The 27,969-nt window shown below is 33.6% G+C and overlaps 1 protein-coding gene across 8 annotated transcripts in view; it reads left to right on the plus strand.

The window, feature by feature from the left end:
* AP3B1 (adaptor related protein complex 3 subunit beta 1) overlaps nt 1–27,969 on the plus strand; it is a 279,241-nt gene that overhangs the window by 62,151 nt on the left and 189,121 nt on the right. For all 8 annotated transcript variants that reach the window (XM_074384448.1, XM_074384437.1, XM_003920819.2 and 5 more), the window contains 4 exons: nt 7,273–7,368; nt 7,979–8,139; nt 9,862–9,928; nt 19,419–19,601. In XM_074384448.1, the coding sequence (XP_074240549.1) occupies nt 7,273–7,368; nt 7,979–8,139; nt 9,862–9,928; nt 19,419–19,601 (507 nt within the window). The remainder of the gene's footprint in view (nt 1–7,272; nt 7,369–7,978; nt 8,140–9,861; nt 9,929–19,418; nt 19,602–27,969) is intronic.

Genomic DNA, 27,969 nt, shown 5'->3' on the forward strand with positions numbered 1-27,969 from the left:
ATAGGCCTCTTGTGGTCAGTATTGATTTATTCTTATAACAGAAGTAGAACAAATTTAGTGTTTTGCAACCTTCTGTGATTTAATATTGTTATGCTTTTTGCCATAACAGACACAGAAATCCTTCTCCAATGGTGAGTAATTATAGCAATGCCTGCTAGCTCAGCTGTGGTTCTGAATGTTTCAGTGTTGCCAATATAAACTCCGTGATATATTCTGGAGTTCATAATCCAGTTTTAAAAGCTGGCTGTACTTGGTGAATAAAGGTGTTGCTGAGAAATAAATTGCAAAGGGATGAGGGAGAAGTGGGCCCATTCTTTTTCAAAACTTTCCAGAGAACTGTAGAGTGAGATCTGAATATAATTAGTAAGGAGAAAGAATATTTTTAAAAAATATTTTAAAGACCAAGCCAGCTGTGTTGGTATGCACCTAGAGTCCCAATTATGAGGAAGGCTGAGGCAGGAGGATCTCTTGAGCTCAGGAGTTTGAGGCCAGCCTGGGCAATATAGACTTTCTTTAAACACACACACGTGCCCACTGATGTACACACCTCCCCCCGCTCCAGACATCCCCACACACCGACATACACCAAAAAACAGCCAAACAAACAAAGGCTTTGGAGGCAGTTTTTCTAATACCTGATGTTTTCTTCATACTATGTTGGTGTCTTTCTAGACAACTTTGCTGTTTGGTGAATTATATCCACTGGTGTGGGAAGTTAGATTCTAGATGTAGCACTCTAATGGGAAATGTCTTAATTTTTTCTAGTCTACAGTTGGGCTGGAATATGATCCAGCTGACAATTGTTGAGGTTTTACTATATGCCAGATAATACAGTAGGTTTTTGCAATATATAGATAAATAAGGAATGGTTGTACTATATAGCCTCATGTTCACTCCCAGGCAGATTGGAGAATTTACTTACTTATATACATATTATATGTTGATTTGATATATTGAAACTGCTGTTAGTCAACCAACTGCTGATATATTGATATATATTTGATATATTGACTGCTGTTAATCAGTCAACCAAATGTTAATTGCTTTCTACAACTGCTGTATTCTTAGGAACTTTAAATCTAGTTGGGGAAAAAGTCATATATCCTCAAACAGTTACAGAAGTACTTCTAAAACTGTGATCTAAGAGTTTTAAAAACTTATATTCACACTTAAATATAATCTGAAACATTAAGTATAGTTTAAATCATTCGGTTTCCATCTTATAAACTAGCATCACCTATTTTTGGAACCAATTTTTCATATTCTTATATAACATCACTTGGTTCCAAGTGATCATTTATAGGAACAGTGTTTCACAAATATGTGTATTTTGTGTTTGAAAAATTCTGAAGGTTGAGAAGCACCAGTTTTAACCAAGAAAGTGTAAAGAGTCTAATTGTGAATACAGATGGAAAGTGCATTGATAGTAGAGATGGGGATCTATGGAATGAAGTCATTACTACCCTTTACTACAGTTTTCAATTTCTTTTTGGATTTTTAATAATAATACTGTAATGATGTGCTTTTCAAATGAGAAGATGTACAATTAGGGGTTAAAAAATCAGTGATTTAAAACATTCTTCTTTTATAAATGTGTATATTATAAATATAAATTTTTTCCTGCCTTAAAAGGTAAGAGCTACTATTAAGGACATTTTATTCTTAAATGGTTTAATTTATACTAGGTTTTCAGATGCTCTTCGGGGAAGAGTTGTCTCCTCTTTTGTTAGGGGTACCTTAATAGAAATATCTGTGGACTGCTGTCAGAGGCCACAACATGTAGTAGTTAGGAACATACCCCTGTTTGCATTTTGATTCTGCCACTTGCTAGCTCCTTGACCTTGGGCAAGTTATATAAACCTCTGTGCCTTACCTTCCTCATCTTTGAGATGGAGATAATAATTGTGCTTAGGATAGATATGAGAATTAAATGAGTAATATAATGTAGATGTAGGGCTTCACACATTTTAAGTACTCAGTAAATTCTAGCTGGAAAGTTATAGCAGATTGAGGTTAAAAACAAAAGCTGTCACAGGCAGTTTTCCTTTTATGTTCTGTATTTCTTAACTAATTTTAATACTAGACAGAAGACAAAGATACTTTTAGAAAAGAAAGGCTGAGGAACTTCTCCGTATGAAAGAAGACTAAAATAAGACATGAAAACTTAAATATGATGCATGATCCCAGATCAGGAAAAATACTATAAATATAGGATGTTATTGAAAAATTCTAAATATGGATTATTTAGTAGATAATAGGATTGCACTGATGTTACATTTCCTGAATTTTATAATTATAATGTTAGCAATGGAAAAGCATAGATGAAGGCAGCCGGGTATGGTGGCTCACACCAGTAATCCCAGCACTTTGGGAGGCTGAGGTGAGTGGATCACTTCAGGTCAGGAGTTCACGACTAGCCTGGCCAACATGGTGAAACTGTCTCTATTAAAAATGCAAAAATTAGCTGGGCGTGGTGGTTTGTGCCTGTGGTCCCAGCTACTTGGGAGGCTGAGGCAGAAAAATTGCTTGAAGCCAGGAGGCAGAGGCTGCAGTGAGCCAAGATTGTGCCACTGGGCAACAGAGTGAGACTCTGTCTCAAAAGCAGAAAGAGAGAGAGAGAGAGAGAGAGAGAGAGAGCGCGCGAGAGAGACACAGAGAGACAGAGAGACAGAGTGAGAGAGAGACAGAGAGAGAGAGAGAGAGAGAGAATATAAATGAAGGCTATGTGAGGCTTCAGTGTACTAGTGCTAGAACTTTTCAGTATGTCTTGAAGGATGATATCTGAAATAAGACTATTGCTTACTATATTTATAGTATTTTAATAAATATTTTACTATATTTATAGTATTTTTCCTGATCTGGGATCATGCTTACTATAGTAAGGGACAACTATGCTTTTTAGGCATAGTTTCTCTGGGCATAGAGATTGCTGATGTTATTGTGGATTATTGGGAAGGGCAGTCTTTGAGCACTCATGGACTTTAAGGGTCCTAAGTGGGTTGCTATCATCTGTAGATGTGTGGTCATGTGGGTGAGACTGCTCTTGATTGATTGGCACTCAGAGGTGGGTGTATGGTAATCCATTTGTTCCTGACTGGCTAACGTTTATAAGCAAGAGGCTGTCACAGATTGGTTGACTTGAGTAAACGTGTTCATTCAGGTGAGTTTTTATTGTTCTGTTCAACAGATTTAAAACAGTTCTGGCAGCCACATGTTGCCAAGGTACAGAAAAAGCTGTCTTTCCAAGGAATGTGGGAACTTAAAAACATTACCAGTTTGAATTTTTTTTTAATAATTAAAGAATTTAAAGTATTATAAGAATCACAGAAAGCAGTATTATTTTGTTTTGAAGGCCATCTGGAAAGATGAGATTCACCCCTATCATGAGAATATCTTTATTGTTTTGTCTGAACCCAAAGTAATTAATATTCCTTTTAAGGTAATATAGAAAGATGTAAAGCAGGAGCGTCACTGGTTAATATCAGCACACAGAGATAGTCACTGTTAACATTTCATTGTATAGATGTCTAAGTTTTATGCTTACTTGGCTTGAATCTTAGCTCTTCTATTTAATAGATACTGTACTTTGGTCAAGTTACTTACCCTGTCTGTGTTTCAGTTTTCTTATCTGTAAAGTAAGAATAAATACTTGTTTATTGAGTTGTGAGGATAAAATGAATTAAGTAAGACATTTAGAACAGTATCTGACATGTAGTTAATGCTACATATGGGATTTGCTATTATTACCATATTATGTTCATTTTAAGACATTTGTTTGCTATTTTAAGGTTACCGCAATTGGGATTTAACTTAACTGGTGGTGATTCTGCTGGGCAGGGTTTTTTGTTTCTTTATTGTTCTTTCCTTTGTGGTCCATGACATAATGGTGTGTTTTTCAATCGATGGTCTTAGATTGCGTAAAATACAGTATGTAGGCATCTATGTTTTTAAATACAGAAGTGAGATCATACAATGCATACTGTTTTATACCCTTAAAAAATTTTAGGCCAGGTGCGGTGGCTCACACCTATAATCTCAGCACTTTGGGAGGCCCAGGCCGGCAGATCGCCTGAGGCCAGGAGTTTAAGACCAGCTGGCCAACATGGTGAAACCCTGTCTCTCCTAAAAACACAAAAGTTAGCCAGGTGTGGTGGTGTGCTCCTGTAATCCTAGCTATTCAGGAGGTTGAGACAGGAGAATCACTTGTACCCAGGAGGCGGAGGTTGCAGTGAGCCCCGAGATCATGCCACTGCACTCTAGCCTGGGTGACAGAGCAAGACTTTTTTTTTTTTTTTTTTTTTTTTTAAAAAAAAAAGCTTTTACAAGGACATATTTTCTTTTTTGAGATGGTGTCTCTCTCTCTTTCTCACCCAGGCTGGGGTGCAGTGGCATGATCTCAGCTCGCTGCAACCTCTGCTTCCCGGGTTCCAGCGATTCTCCTGCCTCAACCTCCTGAGTGGCTGGAATTACAGGCATGTGCCAATATTCCCGGTTAATTTTTTTGCATTTTTAGTAGAGACAGGGTTTTACTATGTTGGCCACACTGGTCTTGAACTCCTGACCTCAGGTGATTCACCCGCTTTGGCCTTTCAAAGTGCTGAAATTACAGCTGTGAGCTACTGCACCCGGCCACAAGGACTTACTTTCAGTGCCTTACAGATTGACTTAATTTTGTATAGTGGCTGAATGGTATAGTGTTTTTTGGATGTATGTACTGTCATTTGTTTATAGTTCATCTATTAGGACATTTTATTGTTTAATTTTTGCTCTTGTGGAAGATTTTAATAAGTGGAACTTGCGGAAGTGGGATAACTTGGAATAACCTGAGTGGAGATTTAGATAAAAAGTGCAAGTTATATTTGGGGACTATTTCTGTTTGACTAGAAAGGAAGTTTGGGACAGATTGTAAACTGTATTGAGTACTAGGTTAAGAGCTTTAGATTTTGTTTTTAAGGTTTTGTGGAGCCAACCAACATTGGAGAGTAATTGGAAAAAAGTTTTTAAATTTTATTTATAACTCTGTCCATATAGTGTAGATGAATGGATTGATATCAACTTATAGTGGTTGTGTTTAACATTTTTATAATGAAGAAGATGTACAAAGTTTGCTCATTAATTTATTTCTACTTATGAATTGTGAAATAGGTTGGATTATAAAATTATGGTCCCAAATTATCTTAACAAGGTGACAAGATGGATTGAATCTAAATTGTTGACAATTTATATAGATAAATGGGAAATTTTGCCTTTAATTTAAAGGAAATTTTTAAAAATTCCATGACGACAGTTGCTTAAGGACAGTTTGATTTTGAGTTGGTCAGCAGTACATTTGGAAAAGGTGTGTAGTTTTAATTGAGAATTAATTATATCTATGGAAGTAGCTCATCTGGAGCAAGTTCATATCAAGTTTGCTCTGTTTAGACTTTATTTGTAGTTTATAGTGCCACACTGAAAAAAACTGGAGTGTGTTTAGGAAAGAGCAAACAGGATGGTAGAAGAACTCAAAGCTGTTGTGTCAAGAGAAATTAGGCTACAAGGAAGGAAGGTTATGACAGTTATCTCTAAAGTAGTCTAAATTGGTTAATATGACTCGAAATATGATCCAGCATAGTACTGTTTTTATATTTCCAGCATCAATTCCAGCTGTCTCCAACTTTTTTCCCCTCATTTCCTATGTTTGTTGAGTATTTAACTTTTATATTTTACAAATTTTAAAATTTTAAAATTTTTGAGACAGAGTCTCTCTCCAGTTGCCCAGGCTGGAGTTCAATGGTACAATCCTGGCTCATTGCAGCTTTGACCTCCCAGGCTCAGGTGATTTTCTCATCTTAGCCTCTCAAGTAGCCAGGACTATAGAGACATACCACCATGGCTGGTGAATTCTTTTTTTTTGTATTTTTGCTAGAAATGGGGTTTCATCATGTTGCCCAGGCTGGTCTTGAACTCCTGGACCCAGACAATCCACCTGCCTCGGCCTCCCAAAGTGCTGGGATTACAGATGTGAGCCACCATGCCTGGCTGAGTACATAACTTTTAGGTATATACTGTGCTGGCATCTTAGAAGGATATTCAGGGATGTGAGGATATTTGAGAAGGTAGATACAGACTATAAATGGTGCTGGAAGGAAGCAGTGGATGAATTTCAACTCAAATTCTAGTTTTATTTTTTTCTGTTAATAATTTTCTTGTAAACTTAGTGATGAAATTGCCTTTAAAAATTGTTTCCAAGGCTGGGTACAGTGGCTTATGCCTGTAACCCATGCACTTTGGGAGGTTGAGATGGGAGGACCAGTTAAGCCCAGGAGGAGTTCAAGAGCAGCCTGGGGAGGCAACCTAGGGAGACCCAGTCTCTACAGAATATTAAGAAAACAGCTGGGTGTGGTGGTGCATGCCTGTAATTCCAGCTACTGGAGAGACTGAGGTTGGAGGATGACATGAGCCCAGGAGGTTGAGGCTGCAGTGAGCCCTGATTGTGCTATTGTACTGCAGCTGGTGCGACAAAGCAAGACCGTGGCTCAGAAAAAAATCAGAAAAAAAAACAAAACAATCAAACAAACAAACAAACAAAAAAACATTTGCAGAACATGCATTCAATCTTTTTGAGTTTTTATTATGTTAAATTGGTATTAATAGTCACACATTATATTCTTACTGGACTGAAAATACCATGTAATACATGTTGAAATGTGAGTATTACCATAAAAATCAGAGTTGGAGCTCTGGGCTCTTTTGACAGATGAGAAGACAAGTTCCCATAACATATAGTTAGTGGCCTGGACTCAAATTCTTTCTCTTATTATTATTTTTAAAAAAGATAAGGTCTCACTATGTTGCCACCGATGGCCTCTGACTCCTAGTCTCAAGTTATCCTCCTGCCTCAGCCTTCTGTGTAGCTGGGACTGCAAGCATGCACATCATGCCTGGCTTCTTCATTTTATTTTTATCCTTCCTTTTGAAAATATTTTTACAATGTAGTTAATATTCTTACATGAGATCTGTTCAGGGATTTTTTTTATTCCCTTCAAGAGGAAGGGACACTTTGACAGGCTATTGCTATTGTGTATAGGACTATTAAAATGCTTACTTTAAAAGCTTTTTCTGTTGCTACTTAATATCCTGCAAAATACTATTTTTATTTTGTGATCCTAAGTTGTGAACAGATTTAGTTGTTTACTTGAGAAAAATTGAGCATGGATTTTGGTATAGCAAATACTGAGTGTTAAATTTTCACTCTGGCTAGGAATAAATGATTTTTTTTTTTTTTTTTAACAGATCAAGAAGTTGGTATATGTTTACCTGGTTCGATATGCTGAAGAACAGCAGGATCTTGCACTCCTGTCCATAAGCACTTTTCAGCGGGCTCTGAAGGTAAATAATGGAGTGAGTAGGCAAATAGCTACAAGGTTTCTACAGAGTTGAAAGTGTGTCATTTAAAGAAGTGGAGCAGTAATCCACTAAATAACACAGTAGTGTCTTGAAACAGTTAAAAGTCCTCCTATAATACCCACTCTATACGCTTAGAAAATAGTTTATATAACCAACTGGAACCTTGTTGTATATGTTGCAGCTTCTATATGTTTGTTTATATTTAATATAATTATTTTTATGCTTCAAAGAGCTGTTTATCATTATACTAGTTATTGAAAGTGTGCAAAGGGGGTTATAAGACATTTTTAAAGATGAGATTGATGACCTGCAGCATTTTATTATTATGAAACCATAAAAATCCAAATACTTAGTAATAAATGACCAACTAGAATTGTAACTTTATTTTCTTTAAAACATTGTTAAAGAAATAAACATTTATTTATTTCTGTCTTTCCCCATTTTCATATACTCGTTGTTCATCTTAAATTAAGTAGCTTTCTTTTGCTATTGTTATATTACACCCTTTAAGCACCTATTAACTATGCCTTAAAGATGTCTTTGAAATATTGTATAGTTGAAATTCTGGTGAATATTTTTGCACTATTTTTAGGACCCAAACCAACTAATTCGTGCAAGTGCTTTGAGAGTTCTTTCAAGTATTAGAGTGCCAATTATTGTACCTATCATGATGCTTGCTATTAAGGAAGCTTCTGCTGACTTATCACCGTATGTTAGGAAGAATGCAGCCCATGCAATACAAAAATTATACAGGTAGGTGCATTGTTAACAATATACCAAATATTTCTAATGTTACATGGAATATTATAGGCCACAGAGGCTTATTAGCTCTTTTAACTAGCCTGTTCTTGTACTAAGTAAATCCGATGACTGTATGATGGTATTTTCCCCCCTGCAAACATTCCTTGCACATCTTTAATTTTGTTTTGGTTATAGAGACCCCATGCAGGTTTTATTTGTGAGGTTGTTAGAGCCTGTGATAATGTATAGATTTTATAACATAAAAATAATCAGAATTTGAATTCTCATTTATATAGTGTATCTCATGTATACATATATGCTTGTATTATTAGAAAATTGAGATTTTTCTTTCTGTTTAGGGTAGAATCTGAAGTGTGTGATCCTCTCAACTCACTATTTTGTTTTCCCTTCTTCCATCTTTGTTCCTGCTGCTCCCTTCCTTGTCTAATTAAAGTGTAGTGATTTTGAAATATAGTGCTATGCCCTGTCTATATATTTTAGAAATGTTATGCAATATTATCCAATGCCCCGATCACTGTGGAAAATTTAACTGTCCATGTAGAATTTTCTACAACAATTTGGTATTATTTTTGGCTACCATTTATTCCTCAAGGTTTTTGAGACTGTCCTCTATTTCTGGTGTTGTATTCACAGTATTATGCTATGTGTATTTAGATATATGAAAACAGTAGGGGATGTGGCACTTAATTATGAATAGCACATCACGTATTTGAATAAGAAAATCAAAGACATGCCAAATAATTAAAGGCAATCTATAACTGAATAAGATATTAGCACTTGATATATATGTATATACAAAGGCACACTAGCAATATCTTTGGTAGGACAGGGACCAAAGCTTATCATACTATGCTACCAGAAAGTGAAGATGTAATGAGATGGGATTGGTAGTGGGATACTGTCTTGAGAAGGAAGACTTAAGCTAAAATTTGAAATGATTAAAAAGTTTGTCGAGATAATTATAATGTTTAATAATAAATGCATATGTTTGTAAAATGTGAAATCTCATATTCCTCTGTTAACTGCCGAAGTTTTATCATGCTTCTTACTCACCTTTTCTCCTTAAACTTATGAGATAAGATCCACGCTCACTGTAATGGTTTAAAAGTCCTTCTGTCACTGGGCTCCAGTATGTTCAGGCCTCAATGTTTGCCTCTTTTGCCTTGAATTTATAATCTGTTAGTATTCTGTATCAAATGTTTTAATCTCGTTACTTATTTTTCTTAGTTTTAGTTGACAGATTTTATAACGCGTGTCTCTGTCAGTGAATTAATATGATATAAAATTCTTATTTGGAAATTCTCCATATTTGTTTTTGGCAAATATGTATTCCTAGTAAAGTAATGACTGCTGGCTTGTTATTTTTTCCTCCCAGTTGAAAAAAGAGTTTGTGGTTTATCTACGTAGTGTTACTTTCTTGAAGTTTTCCAACTCTTTTAGAAGTGAACTCGTTCTTTCAGTACTTTCTTAACTAAACCATTGCTATCTGGCTTAGTTAATATAAGCAGTATTGGGGGAAAGATTAGAGCACATTCATGAGAAAAACCATCCCATTTTATATTAAGTTAGTTTTTTCTTTATTTCTAACTTATAATAATTCTTGCTCTCTTTTCCCTCTTTAAAAATTTCTCAGCATCCTTGAATATGGTAAGCATCATTTAAAGCTAGAATTAAAGGGAAAAAATTAATATAAGTTCTTTTTATATTTTTTAGCCTTGATCCAGAGCAGAAGGAAATGTTAATTGAAGTAATTGAAAAACTTCTGAAAGATAAAAGCACAGTAAGTGATGCATTTTTATGTCATTGAAGTAAAAATGTGCTTTATTTACACAGTATCATTTACCATTTTATGTTTTATATGATTATTTTTATTGATTTCAAAATCGTATAAATATTAATGGCACTCAGGCCTATTTTTGAAGAACAAAAATTTTCATGTAATGAGAAAGATTGCATTTGGAGTTTTAGATTATTAGGTGTTTCTTCATCAGAGTCTGAAAAAAGACAAGTTGGGAAAAAAGTCTTTTCTTTAACTTGTGGTTAAATGGTTAACTGGTTTTTGTGTTGAAGTTTTTATTTTAAGCAGTGATTTATTAGGATTGTAAAAGGCTGAATCGCCGGGGAACAAATAAGTATCTTAAGGTGAAGTACTAAGAGGGATTGCAGAGATATTGAGAAATCGGGAGTGGGGGGAGTGTTTTAGTAGTATAAATGTGCTTTGTAAAAAGTACTAAAACATTTTCATATGTACAGGCTGTTTTTATTGGCTGGTAAGAATTATCTTATTGGCTAAAATGAGTCCTGTTTTAGGAGTTTGTGTATCCCTTTCTCCATCCATACACCCATATTTTTGGATATAGTGACATACATGGTAAGATTAAGGAATAGAAGTGACCTGTGGGGATGTGAGTTACCAGTGTACTATCTTAGATGGGGCTTTTGTACCCACTTTATATGTTTCAAACCTACTGAGGAAAAGATTCCAGCTCATTTTAGGATTCTATCATCAGGGAGTTTTTACTGTCTATAGCAGCTATCTAATATAGCAGCCGCTAGCCCCATGTAGCTGTAGCTATTTGTTTATGGCTTAGCATTTGATCTGTCTTGGATAATGTTCAATATAAATTTGATTAGATAGAATATGTATTCTGCTGTTGTTGAGTGGAGTGTTCTATGTTATCTGTTTTATCAGACATCTGTTTTTTGCTGGTGTTCAAATCTACTTTACTGATCTTATGCCTGTTTGTTCTATTCATTATTGAAAATAGGGTATTGAAGTCTGTTTAATTGCGTTAGTGTTTGCTTCACCTATTTAGGAGTTTGGATGTTTGGTGCATATATGTTTATAATTTTAAAAAAAATCTCCCTTTTGTCATTGTAAAATGTTCCTCTTTATCTCTAGTAACATTTTTTGTTTTAAAGTGTGTTTTATCTGTTATACACTACTTTTCTAGCTTTTTTGTGCTTAATGTTTCTATTATGTATCTTTTTCCATCCTTTTACTTTCTGCCTCTTGAATTTTTGCATCTAATGTATGTCTACATAGACAGCATATAGTTGGCTCTTATCTTTTTATCCAGTCTGGCAATATGTGCTTTCAATTGGAATGTTTAATCCATTCAGACTTAATGTTGTTGTTATTAATATTGTTGGATTTTAAGCTGTCATTTTACTTGCTTTTCTATGTTTCATGTCTTTTTTGTTCCTCATTTTTCCTTTATTGTTTTTCTTAGATTAAGTGAATATGTTCTAGTGAACATTTTAATTCTTTTCATGATTTTTTTCACTATACATTTTTGAAAATACAGTCTTATAAATGGAGGTTATATTTGTAGTTTCATTCCTAGACCATTTAGTACATTTTTTGTTAGTCTGGAATGTACCAGAAGTCATTATTACATTTCTTCTGTGCATAGTTGGTATAATGTAGAAGGCAACCAAATATAGATTGATTATAAATTAAGATAGAGAAAATAAATTTGATTCCTTTTTGTTTTCTATATGACAGCCATGCTATCTGCCAGATATGAAGTCAATATTATTAATATTATGGTTAGCTTGATTTTAATAACTAAAAAATATTTAGTTTTTTTCTATTATAAGTACAAGAGATTGGCTAAGTACTGTGGAAAATAGTAAGATCTACAAGAAGCAGACCTCTCATTTTAATGTAGTTTACCATCATTTCTGCTACATTATAGACTAAGAGAAATTGTTGGATGGCCTGGAAATGAACTCTCTCTATATAATATGTTCATGTCTTCCCAGACAGGATAGGTAAAAACAATAGTGGCTTCATGTCTGAGCATCTGCCACTTAGTATATGTACCAATTTTTTTTTTTTTTTTTCTTTTTTGAGGCGGAGTTTCGCTCGTTACCCAGGCTGGAGTGCAATGGCACGATCTCGGCTCACCGCAACCTCCGCCTCCCGGGTTCAGGCAATTCTCCTGCCTCAGCCTCCTGAGTAGCTGGGATCACAGGCACGCGCCACCATGCCCAGCTAATTTTTTTACGAGTTTTGGTCTCCAGATTTGTAGGGTTTATAATGTCTAATTTATAAACTTGCTGTCTGTGTTAAAGGAAAGAACTATTATATATAAAACCCTCAGCACAGTGCCTAACACCACATGTTATTAAAAATTCCAAATAAGAAATAAGTACTCAAAAAGAAGTGTAAAGAATACACAATATCTGTATAAAATTGGAATGTCTGTTTGCAAAATACACTACAAAGAAAAAAATATTGAATACTTGTTCATCATAGGTATTTAAAATTTGTTGAATGACTATTGAATTAACTTGTTACATTCTTGGTAATAGTAATTAAGTGTGTAGTATTATTTTTAATGTCTCCCCCACCCTCCTGCAATGGTTTCATGCTCAGTGTTCGTAGGTAGATCCTTTGGGGGCTTTGGTGGCCTGTCCTTTATGAGGCACTCATTTTCCCTAACGTGTTATATATGTTCATTTTGTAAAAAATTAAGAATACATATTTCTTTTTCTGTCTGTAGAAAAAAAGCAAAGTTTTTATTATACTTATAGTTCTGGCGGTATATTACAGAGTTCTTTCTAGCCTCTTTTTATATTTGTAACTTTTTATTCAACATTAAGAAATGTGACTCTGGCCAGGCACTGTGGTTCATACCTGTAATCCTAGCACTTTGGGAGGCCAAGGTGGGTGGATTGCTTGAGCCCAGGAGTTGCAGACCAGCCTGGGCAACATAGTGAAACCCTATCTCTGCAAAAAAATAAAAAGAAGAAAAACAAAAATGAAAACAAGAAACGTGGCTCCCATTTCCACAATCTATTTACATTTTTGCTGAGTCACAGAATCTAAACTGTTCCTTCAGAATTGCTAGCACTATCCCTCTGTGGGGATGTTTGTTTAGAGTTGTTTGTTATTCTTATTTTTTTAATGCCGTGGTAAATCAGTATTGCTCCAATTATTTATGTCTTTGAACTCATTATATTGGTATATAAGAAAGCTATTGTTTCTTTTTTTGAATGATAAATTTTATATTCTTTTTTTTTTTTACTGAATTCTTTATTTACTGTAAATAGAGATGTTTTACTTCCTCTTTTCCAATTCCTAGAACTCTGATTTCTCTTGTCTGATTATATTGATTAGTGCCATCATTACAGTTGTGTTCAATAGTAGTGGAATTGGTGGGCATTTTGGCCTTATTTCAGTCTAAAGGAAGTGCTTGCATTGTGTTTGCATTAAGAAAGCTGCTGGCTCTGAAGATTTTCTTTCTTTCTTTTTTAAGACGGGGTTTCACCGTGTTGGTCAGGCTGGTCTTGAACTCCCGACCTCAGGTGATCTGCCCGCCTTGGCCTCCAAAGTGCTTGAATTACAGGTGTGAGCCACCACACCCGGCCAAAGATTTTCTTTTTAGCTTTGAAATATAGGACTTTTGCAAGGTGCTTCACGATTACTTGATATGGGTCAGTTGTTTTTCCTTGGTATTCAGTGAGTACTTTCAAAATGGAGATTAAGAATTTATATTATCTCCGGCAAAGTGGTTTTTTTTTTTTAGTATTAGTTTTAAATATTCTCTCATTTTTTTCTTCAGGGATTCCTATTTTATGCACATTGGATCTTCTTTGTCTGTTTTACATTCCAACCATTGTGTCTCTAAATATCTTTGTTTCTTTCTTTATCTCATTTTTATTCTTTTGGCTCTTTTTCTACCTTTTTTAATACCTCTTATTAAATTTTCATTCAGTAATTTTATTCAAAGGGCACCTTGCAATTTAGTCTTCATGTCTGATTATTTTTGCCCTCTTGATTTCTTTCTTAGTGTCAATCAATCCTGATTTCTTTAGTTAATTTATGATAACTTTAAGAAATTTATAATTTATTTTTCCTATCATCAAATGCTTCTTTCAGGGGTATTTAATTCATTTTTAAGTGTTATGTTGTCTGCTTTTGCTTCATCATTTATATTTCTTTGTGGGTAATTTTCACCAGTTGAATTGTTTTGATTTTTATTTTCTGTTTTTAGTACTCAGATTACTTGCATCTTATTTCTTAGGACAGGATTGGTGATTTGATTTTGAGGTAACTTGCAAGATTCCTAGTACAGGAGCGCCCCCTCTGTTAGAATTGCAAAATATGTTTTCTTAGTAGATGGCTTTTTGGTGGGAGGGCATGCATAGGAACAGTATATGTCCCCAAACTATTTTGAGATATATTTTGTAGCAGCCTAAATTTTTCTCTCTCTTTTCTTTTCAACAGAGTCTTACTCTGTCACCTAGGGCTGGAGTGCAGTGGTGTGATCATAGCTAACTGTACCCTCGATCTCCCCAGCACAAGCAATCCTCTTGTCTCAGCCTCCTGAGTAGATGGGACTGTAGACATGCACCACCATACCTAGCTAATTAGAACAATTTTTTTGTAAAAACAGTGTCTCACTGTGTTGCCCAGGCTGGTTCATGAACTATTGTGCTCAAGTGATCTTGCTTTGGTCTTACAAAGCGTTGGGATTACAGGCATGAGCCACTGCACTCAGCCCCTCTTTTTCCTTTTTCCTGTTATCTCACAGATTCTAAAGGACTGCTCTCCCCACCTTGTTTTTTTTCATGCTTGTATCATGAAAGGGAGGAATTAGTTTTTGTGTTTTTTTTTTTTTTTCAATGAGGCCATTGTAGAAAGGGATAGTTTCAAGGAGGAAATTGAGGCTGTTGTAGAAAGGGACAGTTTCAAGGAGGAAATTAGAAAACCTAATTAGATTTTCTAATTTCCTCCTTGAAACTGTCCCTTTCTACAGCGGCCTCATTGAATCATCTTCTCTTTCAAGTCTCTTCCTTATAGTCTGCTCTTATCTGCCAAGAATCTTTCCTAGTATTTTCACGCTTAGGGTGTTCTGTCTCTTTCTGTTGTTGATTTTAGTTTACTTTTAGGCCCACCACTAACTTCTGCCTGCTTTGTTCCAGGCAGTTTTTTTCTATATTGTTATAAGTCTTTGTGAAGTTTTGTGATACAAGCATGAAAATAATTACCTGGAATTTAGAGTTTATATTTCTACTTATATATAATTTGAGGTTTAGAGATTCTCTGTTTCGAGATTAGGCTTAAAGCATAGGTTTTGGTCTTTTGTTGTTGTTGTTTTTTTTGTATCTGGGTTGGGAGATTCAGACTTACTTGGGCACCATTAACTTGTCTACCCAGTATTCAAATTGGCTGTGTTTTGAGAATGTTTTCTGATAATTTTTCCTTTGGTTTGACTATAAGCCATTGTAGGAAGGTTAAAGATATTCTACACAGATATATGTGGATCGTATCTTAATTATTACCTTTTTTAGATCACATATAATTATTAATTGAAGAAAGATGGATACATTTCTCCCCTGCCCCCCACCACCAAATTTGTAATGTCAGTCTTGACATTTAAAATCAATAGAGGATCAAAAATCACTTTAATTTAAAAAATCTCCCAATTAAATGTACCAGCTCTAATTTGTTTCTACATTTTGAAAAGGAATTTTTTTCGCTGCCAGCAGCAGTTTTGGTGATCATTACTGCAATGATGACATTGGTGTTGCTGCTGATACATATACGTTTGAAAAATGTTGATCTATTAAACTCTCTTCATTTAACCTCTGTTGGTTTTGAGGCATACCATCTGTTGCTTCTTTTAGGTATTTACTTTCAATTGAGATCCCAAAGAAAATTAGTTCCATAATTCTGATTTTTAAGAAAGGTGGAATTGTTCTACCTCAAGAAAGGTGGAATTATAAACATATTAAAATATAGTAGAATGGCTTTTCAGTTTTACTGAAGACTAGTATTTGTCATATGAATAGTTTTTCCTAAAAAATCAGTCACTTTGGGTGTAGGAGTACAGTTATGGTAACATAAGTATATGAATATTTTACTTTTATTTAGGTAAAATATAGAAACCTTACAACTGTAGGCAAGAAACTTAAAAGGGGGTGTCTAATCTATATTCTGTCATCTCCAATCAACTGTTACAACTTTTCTTTATATAGTTTTTATTGTATATTCTTTGATTTTATATCATTTTCATCTACCTTCTCAGTGTCTCCTAAACACTTTCCTACTTTACTTAAAGCCTTTTCTAGTGTTCACATGTGAATTCATTTTTAAAATTAATAACACTTTCTCTTATTTTTTTTAAAAAATGTAGCAATCCATATTTGTTGACATTCTTTTCTTTAGAGCACTTCAGAAGCAGAGTGGTATTTATTTCCTTTTCAAGTTAATTCTAAAGAAATCCTTTTGAAAGCATTTAACTTTCTAATAGAAAACAGTTTCTTAGGAAAACAAATTAGGTCAGTGCCTGCTGAAAAATCGACTTATTTATATATTTTTGATGACATAACATTTCTTCTTTTTAATTTTTGCTACAAAATTATGTTTAATGAATGGAATGGTAAGTTTATAGCTAAACTGTAGGGGTAAAACACAATTTTATAAGTTACTGATTTAATGTTGGTAAAAGCCCTGCTGTTATGTGCAAAAAACACACCCCTGAGTTTGTGCAGATGTTTTATTGTGATAGATCTATTATCCAGCTATTAGAAGATAAATGACTGATCTTTCCCATTTTCCATGCCTCAAGAAAATTGAAATAAGAAGGGGAATATCATTTGGGCTGTATGATTAGGGCAGGTTGGAGATGGCCATTAATTTAAGGGAAGAAAATCTTGGCAGCATTGGCCAACTTATACCATATTATCAATCAAACCTTGATGCACTTCTTGTGATGACCCAGCACTCTCAGGTTTTTGCAATGTTAATTAGAATTCATGACAAAATAGATGCAAGGAAACGTTTTGTACCCTTCATAATTTTATAGAAAATTTATTGTTATTAGAGGAACCATTTGCTTAGTGTGATTTTTTTCATTACCAGCTTGTCAACTAGCATAGATAATCTAGAGAAAATATGAACTCCATAGATGGGGTGTCACTTTTGTTGATGGTTCATGTAGTTTACCTTGGAGCACAGCTAATGGCTGAAGTTCATAGCAACAGCACAGAAAAACGTGGCAACCAAGGGAAGATAAATGAACCATGTTTATTGCTTTAATATAAAAAATACATAAATGGAAGACTGCATTTGAATTTGATGAGCTCATTGCTAGTTTTGTTGGAGTGATTTATTTTTCCTCTTATATGAAAAGCTACTATTGACACAGTGAGATGGAAATTAACTGTCTGTTTTTTGGAAACCAATATTTTTGGTTTTAATATCTGAGTAGATCATTTAATTTTAATTCTGAATGTTTTATAGAATATTGAACATTTAATAAACCAAAATCAATAATTTTCCTTGTAGTGTTTAGCCCAGGGTCAGATTGTTAAAACTATATGATTAAGTATCCAAAATGATCAGTTTTGTTTTATAAAGGTGCTCTCTTTATATGCTTTTTAATTATTTTGATGCTTTCTGAAACTTTATTTGTACTTATATAATTAATAATATTTATTAGTACCTTAGAAGGTGTTAGTACTTTAGAATTATTGTGTACCTGTAGCTCTTGGTTTAATGAATTTAATATTATGTGGTAGCTGATTTTCTATTTAATCATTTAGTGTCGAAACACATTTGGAAGAAAATAATTGCTAAGACAAAATAACTTGATTTTACATAGTATTTTAAAAATTGAAACTGTGAATTACCCGTTCAGTTTCGTGGATCATTTTATTCTAAGTAGTATCCTTTATTGTTACACTTTAACACCCTTTGCCGATTGATACTGATATTAATATAAGGTTGATAATACATAAAACATATGTAGACGTTTATGTCTGACAATGAGTTATTCAATAGTTTAATGTCATAAACATAGTTGTTGTAAGATATATTTAAATGATACTGTCACTTTATAGAAATGTAATTATCACAAAATATAATTTCTGAAGAAATTATGTCTTATGCAGAAGACATCAAAATGTGATTGAAAACATGAGCTTAACTTCCTTGCCATATCTTTAACAAATAGAAAATTATATGTATAATACATTTTTATATAGTTCACACAAATAATCAATTCTATGCTTTTTCGATTGAGGTGCATACATGCTGGGACCAGCAGGCACCAGTACATGGGTAGGGCTGGAGTCAATAAATGCAGCTTCACGTTTATACTGATTGGTAATTCAGAAAATCCCCACAGGACTTGAAACTTGTTTAGCATAATAGCGAGTCTATATTCTGAGCTGTTTTCTTTCAATTGTATTGTTGGTTGCATATTAATAAACTAAATGTCAGCCAAGTAGAGGGACAAACACTCAAAATATGAATATCATTGTATCTAATATTTTTCAAAAAGTACCATTTCAGTAAGTTATATTTCCATTTAATTGCTTATTTTAAGTCATTGGGGAAATTTTAGACACTAAAATGAAGATCCCTAGTGTTCAGATAGAATATGATATTAATTTGTTTTTCAAAACTGCATTATATTGTGGGCTAACTGCATATATATCATTTGTACATATATAGAAGTATTTGTATATTATATGTTCTGCTTAGTTTGTATCTTTAGAGTAAAGGAATCTTAATGTTACCACTTTGTAAAAGCATGACAGTTCAGAAACTAACATTATGATTCATTAATTGGTCTTGGAAAAGCTGCCTTTTGTTAGTAATATAGTATTCCAACTTACAGATATTGTTGTAAAAGTGGTAAGACCCCAGGTGATGTTCTAAAATTTCAGCCAGTTTGTTTTCTTTGTAAATAAATTATATTGGGTAAAAACAGGTGGATTAAGATGTATATGATTTGAAAGTATTCTTATATTAAAAACATTTATGAATTTCTCATATACTTTTTAATGTAAGTTCACTGTAGAATTATCATCATTCTCATTTTAAACTGACACAATGTGATCTTTGTTATTGTCTTGATTCTTTTTCTGAATATTGGTGTGAACAAAGTACTGAATTTTTAAATTAGAATTTAGGTTAGGTTTAAACATGAAAAATGTGCATGAGTAAAGTTTAATCCCCATATGAAGAATTTATTGAAATTTAACTTGATTAAATAAAAACATCAGAATATACCTCTTTTCAGAATACTATTGGTTTTCTAGACATATTAGAACTATTAACAGTATCCTTTGAAGAACAGGCACTTTAAACTTTGTTTTTCAAACAAGAACATTCATTTTAATTGAATGACTGAATACTTTAATATTGATTGGCATGAAACTGATTACACCACTATGATGCCTGAGTAAGATCTTTGATGTGGGGGAGAAATGTTTTTTTAATAAGTTACTATTTATTTCTTTTGTAGCTGGTAGCTGGCAGTGTTGTAATGGCTTTTGAAGAAGTATGCCCAGACAGAATAGATCTGATTCATAAGAATTACCGCAAGCTATGTAACTTACTAGTCGATGTAGAAGAGTGGGGCCAGGTTGTCATAATCCACATGCTAACTCGATATGCTCGGACACAGTTTGTCAGCCCTTGGAAAGAGGTAAGTGTTGAACAGTCTTCCACTTTCAAGTATACTAAGAGGATGGATTAGCTTTTTACAACTTGTACAAAACATTAGGAGTAGTAAAATAGAGAAATCTGCATATTTAAAGAAGACTCATTGGTCTCATGTTCTTTTACTAAAGCGGACAACCAATCTAAATGCAAGAATAATTGCCCATTGTTTTGGCATTGATTGATACGTATTTAGTGGTGTAATATGTATATACACTTTTAATTTGATACTGGCAAGAGGCCCTTGTTAGGAGGAGCAGCATGATACAGTGTTTAGAGTGACATTGCCAAACCATGGATTTTTTTGGTTACTAGTTACTCTCACACCTTTGAGCCCCAGCTATTACAGGTACTCATTTGTAAGAAAGTAGGTGATGTGATTCTAAGCATGTGAATTTATATGCAAAGTAATTAATTTCTTGTCTTTATAGATAAATATTGTTGAACTTTTAAACTACTTTTTTCTAGTTTTGCATTTATAAAATGTCTGTGCTCTTCTCTTCACTTTAGCTGGTAGCATTTAGTAAAATTAATAATTTAAGTGAAGCTATTTGTTTTCTTTGTGCAGATTAACATTTGAAGCACGGCTTATTCTTTTCATCATATTGACAATGTAGAAAATTTTATCATATAGCTTGTAATTAAGATCCTTAGGCCGTATGCATTTAAAATTGAAGTTATTTTTAAACTAGCTTAAAGAAATCCTTAAATGTTGTAAGAATAGCACGTTGATTCTTTTGATGTCTTTTAAAAATACAGTATTACAGATTTTAAGAACCAATTTATGTAAAAAAAATTTTTTTTAAGCCCCTGTTATATCAAAGTGTTCTGTATACGTACTTAGTATAGGCCTTGAGTGCCTAGTACATCTTGCTTTTGTTAATTAGAAAAATGTAAATGACATGGAAAAATGTTTATGATACATACTTTAAATGATACATTCAGCTTGCAAATTATTATAAAATGTTGATCAATATCTTCTATATTGACATAGCATTAAAAACTGTTTCAAAATTTTAATACTTCTTTATCTAGAAGACAGTAATACTGATTTCCATCTCACTTTTAATATTAACAAAATGATTGTTATCCTTAAAAATTAAAATATGTTTTGAATTATTAATATATAAAAGTCATATGTTACATAGCGCTCTTAAATTGGTGAACTCTTGTTATCCTTGTGAACTTTAATTTTGTAAAGTTAGCTTTTTTAAAAACCATTGAGCAAAGTACAGTTTTGATGGCACTTTTGCTAGATTAAGCAGCGTCTCTATAATAGAAATGTCCTGGCCCTTTTATGGTAACTTTGGTAGGAGATTTTTGTTGCCAAACAGCTTATTTGTTTGATTTCAGCCAATTCCTTTCAAAACTTCTGCTCAGATATTTTTTCTATTGTGTAAAGTTATAGACAGTTTTGCCTTAGCTAATCACCGTCACCATTTAAATTTTTAAATTTTACTTTCTTATCATTTTCAGTAGCAGTTTGCAAATGATCCTTTGCTTGTAATTATATAGAAACTGGAGTTAAAATGTATAGTTTACTTACCATACCTTCTAAAATAGGTTAACGAGTAGTAAAATTTCTGGTTTTTTATGTTTGTCTATTTGTTTTTCTGTTCCTTGAATTTCATCTTGTTTTAGATAAAATTTATTTGTAAAGCCATTGCAAAGGAAAATTAAGTTCTACACCATCATATACATTTATTTTTTGAGAGAGAATCTGAAAAATGGGGACTGTATTCATTGTGTTTTCACATGTTAACTCCATGAACATGAATTATGACAAAACATGAGGTGAAGTCTGGCCATTGTCCTTGGCATACTGGAATGGGCTAAGTCATTTCTTCTCTTGGCTACTTACCTGCAATCCAACCTTGGAATTATTCTAAATGCTATGGTTATTACACTAATTTAACGGCTTTGAAATGTGTACATCAGCCCTCAGGCTGCTCTAGCACTGCCACAGAACAAGAAAAGCAGGAGCAGCGGTGCTCTAGACTGCAGCTCTTTGCGCTTTGCCACAGTTTCAAACACAGAAGCCTTTTTTTGCCTTCCTTTCTTTTATTTGATTTCCTTTGAGAAAGATCCATTGTCTTAAATAGAAGATTTGTAAGTTTAGCTAATTTGAATCATATTATTGTTATTGTTTTTTAATTATAGAAGCAATTCCAGTATAAATTTCCTTCTCATAACCTCTTGGTTAACCCCTTAGAGGCAATTATTGGTAACTATTTAATTTCAGTTATTGTGGTGGTTATAAATTTTACTTTTCAGTAAAATTAGAGTAAAAAGTAAAGTAAAACATTTCACTTTATTTATTAACTTCAGATGAGATCAGTTAACCTCAGTTCATGGAAAGATTATTCATTGATTGTTTATGTTCTATTTGAGGGTCTTGTTTAGCCCAGAATAATCAGTATAGCAGGCTTTTGTCTGCATACATGCATCTATTCTGTTCAGAAGCAATGTGAAAGATTTGAAAGGCTCAGCCCTTATTGCAGTATTAGAATCCAGGATTGTACAAGATGTTAGACTCTTGTTACAAATACGTTTTATAAAATTAAGGTTCAAATGAGTGGTCAACATTAGGACCATGTCTGTGTTCTCACTCTTCCAGTTAACCCATCTCAGCCTTCCTCTGTGCTAATTATGATTTTGTTTTGCTGAGAAACTTTGGAGTGGGCAGTCCAGCCATTTGTAGCCTTCAGTGCTTTCTAACCTACGCCTGATGTTGCTCCCAACTTTTTAAGGACTACACACGGTGGTTTTAGCTTTAGAAGTTGGCAAACTAAATCTTAAAGCAGAATTTGACCACAGCTATAAGAAACTGAGAATTTGGCATTTATATTTTCTTGATCTTTCATATGTGATGTTGTAAAAGGCACCCTATGTGGTAAAGGAAGGTTCAGATGATTGTAGAATAAAAAGTCAAGGTGAAACAGTACTCTAGCAGAGTCATTCCTGAGAGGGTACCTCTCTTTTTTATCCTTTTACCATCAACACTTGAATGTGTTGTTTCATGAAATCATCCAAGTAGAAGTATCTTCATTCTAGCCCTCCATTCTCTTTTACTTACATGCAGAAGTTACTTACATAAATACTATATGAGCACCATTTTATGATATATTAAGGGCCAGTTTACCTCGAAGTAAAAGAATTTGCTAGTAGGAAAAAGCATCACTAAAATAATATATTGACGTAAAAGTTTTAAAATCAAAAAAACTGCCTACAAGTTCATTTAAATCTAGCAGTTTTCTCTCAAGGGCTAGGAGAAAATGTGAAAAATAATACTGTGATGCTTTATACTTAGTGGCTTACCATTTTTACTGTACTTTCTTTTTTTTTTATTTTTATTTTTTGAGACGGAGTCTCCCTCTGTTGCCCAGGCTGGGGTGCAGTGGTGCAATCTCGGCTCACTGCAAGCTCTGCTTCCTGGATTCAAGAGATTCTCCTGCCTTGGCCTCCCAAGTAGGTGGAATTACAGATATGCGCCACCATGCCCAGCTAATTTTTTCTATTTTTAGTGGAGACAGGGTGTCATCATGTTGGCCAGGCTGGTCATGAACTCCTGACCTCAAGTGATCTGCCCTCATCAGCCTCCCAAAGTGCTGGGATTACAGGTGTGAGCCACCATGCCTGGCCTGTACTTTCTTACGTAGTGTTTTATTTGCCATAGGGCAGTCAGAATTATTATACCCATTTTATATATGAAGAAATCAATGTATACAGATTTTAGCAACTCACTTAAGAAATATTGCTTATAAAAGGTGAACAGAAATATAAACAGAATTATCTGACACCCAGGCCAGCATTATTACCTTTATATTTTATTGCCTCGTGACTTTCAAATTGAAATAATTTCTTAATAAGTTTTGTGAGTTTGTTTATTGTGTTCCAGTCAAAACCAACTTTCAAGCTCACAATCCATAGTGCTGAGACATGCAATTAGCTAACAGCCATAATTAAATTTGCTTTCAAAGAGAAAAATCATGTTTCTTATTGAATTTTTACATACATTTGCTTACAGTAATATGCTTGAAGGGTGGCAAAATTGCTTTTTGTTGAGGAATCAAAAATTAGTAGATACACTTTTTGAGATGAGCTAATGTACATGCTTTTGTCAATAAGTTCTCAAATGAACACATCACAGACAAACAAGCTTCTTCAGGGGCAGAAGAGATTTTTAATTTAGTTTATTTGCATCATTATAGATCAGTATTTAGGCTGTTTATATGTAAATGTATGATTTGAGGAACAATTAAGTGTTAACAAAGTAGATTGCAGTTGTATCAATTGCAGTGCATTTTCCATAATTTTTCTAACTGACATCTTTGATGATAAATAGTGGATGCCAAGTCAAAGCCGATTATACAGTGCACTAGGAATTCATGGGGCTGTCAGGGAGAAGACCGATTGACTTTAAATTTACATATTAATGAGAAGATTTGTTAAGAGGGTGCTTGACTATAGAAAATAACAGCATATTTATAGGGCACGACATTTTATAAATAAAGCTGATGCAGGAAAATGGAAATTAAACCTTTTAGGTTAATAAATTCAAGAGACTGCTAAAATGCACATTTGCATTTTTATTTTCTTAAATTTACCTTACTCTTTGCAGTCCATGTGGGTTGTTTTTTATTCTAGGTCAAGTTTGTATAATTTTCAAGGATATAAAATTGCATAAATATTTTCTTTGTCATTCAAGCCTATTATGCGAGACTTCTTGAAGCATAAATCTAGATCTCTAAGACTAAAGTTGCTTTTGTACAATTAATGGATTTAAAAAAAATTATAAAACACAAAGTAAATTTTGGGAGTGATTTGAAATAAAAACCAACATCTGTTAGTGGCGTTAAGTGTAAACTGAAGGGAAACTGACACGGGGGCCTACTAGGAATGTTAATTTTATGAATCTAGCTTTTTACAATTGAACTTTCTCTAGGAGATGAGAGGTTTTCAAGAATTATCAAAATATTTTACTTCAATGATTTGGAAATTAAAACTCTAAATATTTACCATTATTTTTTAGAATATGAATCTAGGTTATATAATTCTGGTGGCAATATTAATGCCAGTTTAAAATTTGCAGTAATTAATTATGTCTCTCTCTGTATATCTGTACATCAGTTATGAAACCTTACATAAGTTTAAGAAAGTCCGAATTTTGAATTTTGTTTAAAGTATTTTTAAGGTAAGTTCTTAAGTTTCTCAGAGGCAGCTGTAATAACTCATCAAAACGCAAACTTTATAAGTGCAGTTTTTTGATGAGCAGATTTCTGTAGGTACAAAAGTACTTCAGGGAAGTACTTGATGAATTCCACATCCAGATCCTGTCTTAATGGACCAAAATTTTAAAGATTATTTTTATTGAGTTTTAATTTTCTTTACTGGTTAATTTTCTTTGTTAAAACAAATTTTGTCTTATATCTTGCCAATGGACTATTATTAGATCTCACAATTCTGTGGAATTTTTTAAAAAAACAAAAACTGAGAAGCTGTGGTAGAAACCATTCTTTACAATGCAATAAAAGAAATTTTTTGTGCACTATTAAAGGCAACTGTTGACTAAGAGTTCAATATATAATTTAATGTGAAACTATGGATCATGTTCTAATATTGAAATAATGTTTCTCCTCTTCCCATTGATTATGAAGCATTTATAATTATAATCATATAATCATTATCGTAAAGAATAGATAAATCTTTATTAGATTTATTATAAAGATTCCCTATTCTTTTTGTTGTTCATGATTTATTCCTCTTGATTGGAATTTTGTTTTAACTCATAAAGTTTTCTTTTTTAAAAAAGAAAACTTAAAGAAAAAAATTGAATAGTACTACAAGGCTTATGAGAAACAATTTTCTGTCCGACGCTCTTCCATTCCTGAATTAGCTTCCTTAATTCTTTTCCCTTCTATGTGTGAGCTCAAAAGTATCTGATTCAGGTCTCAGTCAATTTAGAAAGTTTATTTTGCCAAGATTAGGGATGCACCTGTGACATTTGCAGCCTCAGGTGGTCCTGATAACATGTGCCCAAGGTTGCTACAACTTGCTTTTATACATTTTAGGGAGACATAATACATCAGTCAATACCTGTAAGATACACACTGGTTCAATGTGGAAAGGCAGAACAACTTGAAGAGGGGGCTTCTAAGTCATAGATGGATTTAAAGAGTTCTCACTGGCAGTTAATTGAGAGTTAAGTTGTTATCTGAAGACCTGGAATCAATAGAAAGACAATGTCTGGATTACAATAAGGGATTTTGGAGGCCAAGGTTTTATCTTGTAGATGAAGCCTCCAGGTAGCAGGTTTAGACAGAATAGATTATAAATGTTTCTTAGCAGACTTAAGGTCTCTTCGATGTTAATGCTGGTTGGCTTTTCCTGAATTCCAAAAGGGATGAGGGTATAATGAGGTATGCCTGACCCACCCTTCCTATCATGGCCTGAACTGGTTTTTCACATTAATTTTGGAATGCCCTTGGCCATGAGAAAGCATCCCTTCAGGTGGTTGCAGGGCTTAGCATTTTACTTTTGGTTTATGTATACACATGTGTGTATTTGCCTTTCTCCATTTCTAGGTAATAGACATATATTGCTATTTCTTGATTATCAATTTTAGGCATTGTATATTGACTTACTGTTATGGAAAATTTGGCATTCTTCTATTACCTTATGCTTCTACTTAACCTCTTTCATCTTTGGGATATGGTTATATTAGAATTTTTTAAATCCATGTGTGTTCATTTTCTTATGATTTACGAATATTATTCAGCTGCATAATAACATTTCATCTCTTGTGGAACTTTTGGTTCTTTTTGGAATCAAAATTGCTTCATTTTAAATTTGCTTACTTTATCATGTCACTATACAAAGCATTCCAAGTTCTCCATTGGAATATTAAGTATTCTCCAAATGTTATTTCATGTGCAGTTGTTGTGATACTTCTTGTTATCAATGTCAGTTCTGCCCCTCCCACTTATTTAAATAACAGGATCCTGATTTTGTTCAGAGTAGTGATATGCCCAGCAAAAAATAATCAACTACATTAAAGTCCTTTAGAGTCAGAAAAAGCCATATGATCGAGATCTGGAAATTGGGATTCTGGGGAAGCTGTTGTTTTTCTGACAGACTTACTTGACATATATATTTTACCCGTTGCCCTTTTTCATTATTCCTCCCCAGGATGCATGTGTGATAATTAGACGTACCGTAGTCATTTTACAAGCATAAGGATGAAGCTATACTCTGGGAGCGGGCAGAGCTGAAAAACAGTGTTTGGGGAAGCTTTTCATTTTATGGAGCTACCTAACTAGATATTTCTGTTATATATAGCTGAACACAGTTCTAACTAGTACAGTTGTCAAATATATCAAATATTTCAACAGCTTCATTTTCTTCCCAGGAGACATCTTCCTGGAGTCTTCACTCTCTGTTCTAATCTGATTACTTACTAGATCTGCACAGTTCCTATCTGCTGTTCTAGAACTTAATATTGTGTCTCTTCTGTGTTAAATTGTTTCTTAGGCTTTCCTCCTCTCTCTCTGTCTCTGTCTCTCTTTCTCTCTGTCTCTTTCCCCTCTTTTGGCTTTGGTGGAGCATATCCTCTAATGTTTTCTTAAGAATGGGTAGATGGGAGATAAAATTTGGAGACTTTCATTATCACTGTCACACTTGATTGATATTTTACTTGGGCTTTTGGATTAGTTTTCTCTTAGGCCTTGTGCATTTGAAAATGTTTTATTGTTTCCTGTATATTTGACATCTTGCTGGATATGGTACTGTTGGTACACCCCCTTTTCATCTTCTGAGAACTCTGTAGACATTACTTAATTTTCTTCTGCAATGAATGTTGCTGTGAAGAAATCTAAAGACAGCCAAAGATTTTTCTCCTTTGCAGGTGACTTGATTCTTTTTTTCTGCATGCTAAAAAAACTCTTTAAAAAGTCTTCGAAAATTAATCAGGTTATGTCTCAGTGTAAATTATTCCATGTGACCCACAGGTTCACTTCTTCTTTTATTTTAGGGAATCTTCTTTTCTTTTTGAAATTTTAAAAAATTGATGTTTACTTTTTTTTTTTTGTTTCATTCATCAGTTATATACTTCAGGAATACCAGTTATTCTATTTTATAGTCTTTGTCTACGATGTCAATCATATTTTTAAAAAATTTCTTTAATGTTTGTCCTTTTTTGTTTCTTAAGACAGGATCTCACCCCATCAGCCAGGCTTGAGTACACTGATTGATTATAGTTCATTGCAGCCTCGCCTTCCCAGGCTCCAGTGATTCTCCTGCCTGAACCCTCTGAGTAGCTGGGACCACAGGCATGTGTCATCACGCTTACTAATTTT

The sequence above is a fragment of the Saimiri boliviensis genome, chromosome 1, assembly GCF_048565385.1.
Source record: "Saimiri boliviensis isolate mSaiBol1 chromosome 1, mSaiBol1.pri, whole genome shotgun sequence".
Classification (NCBI taxonomy): Eukaryota; Metazoa; Chordata; class Mammalia; order Primates; family Cebidae; genus Saimiri; species Saimiri boliviensis.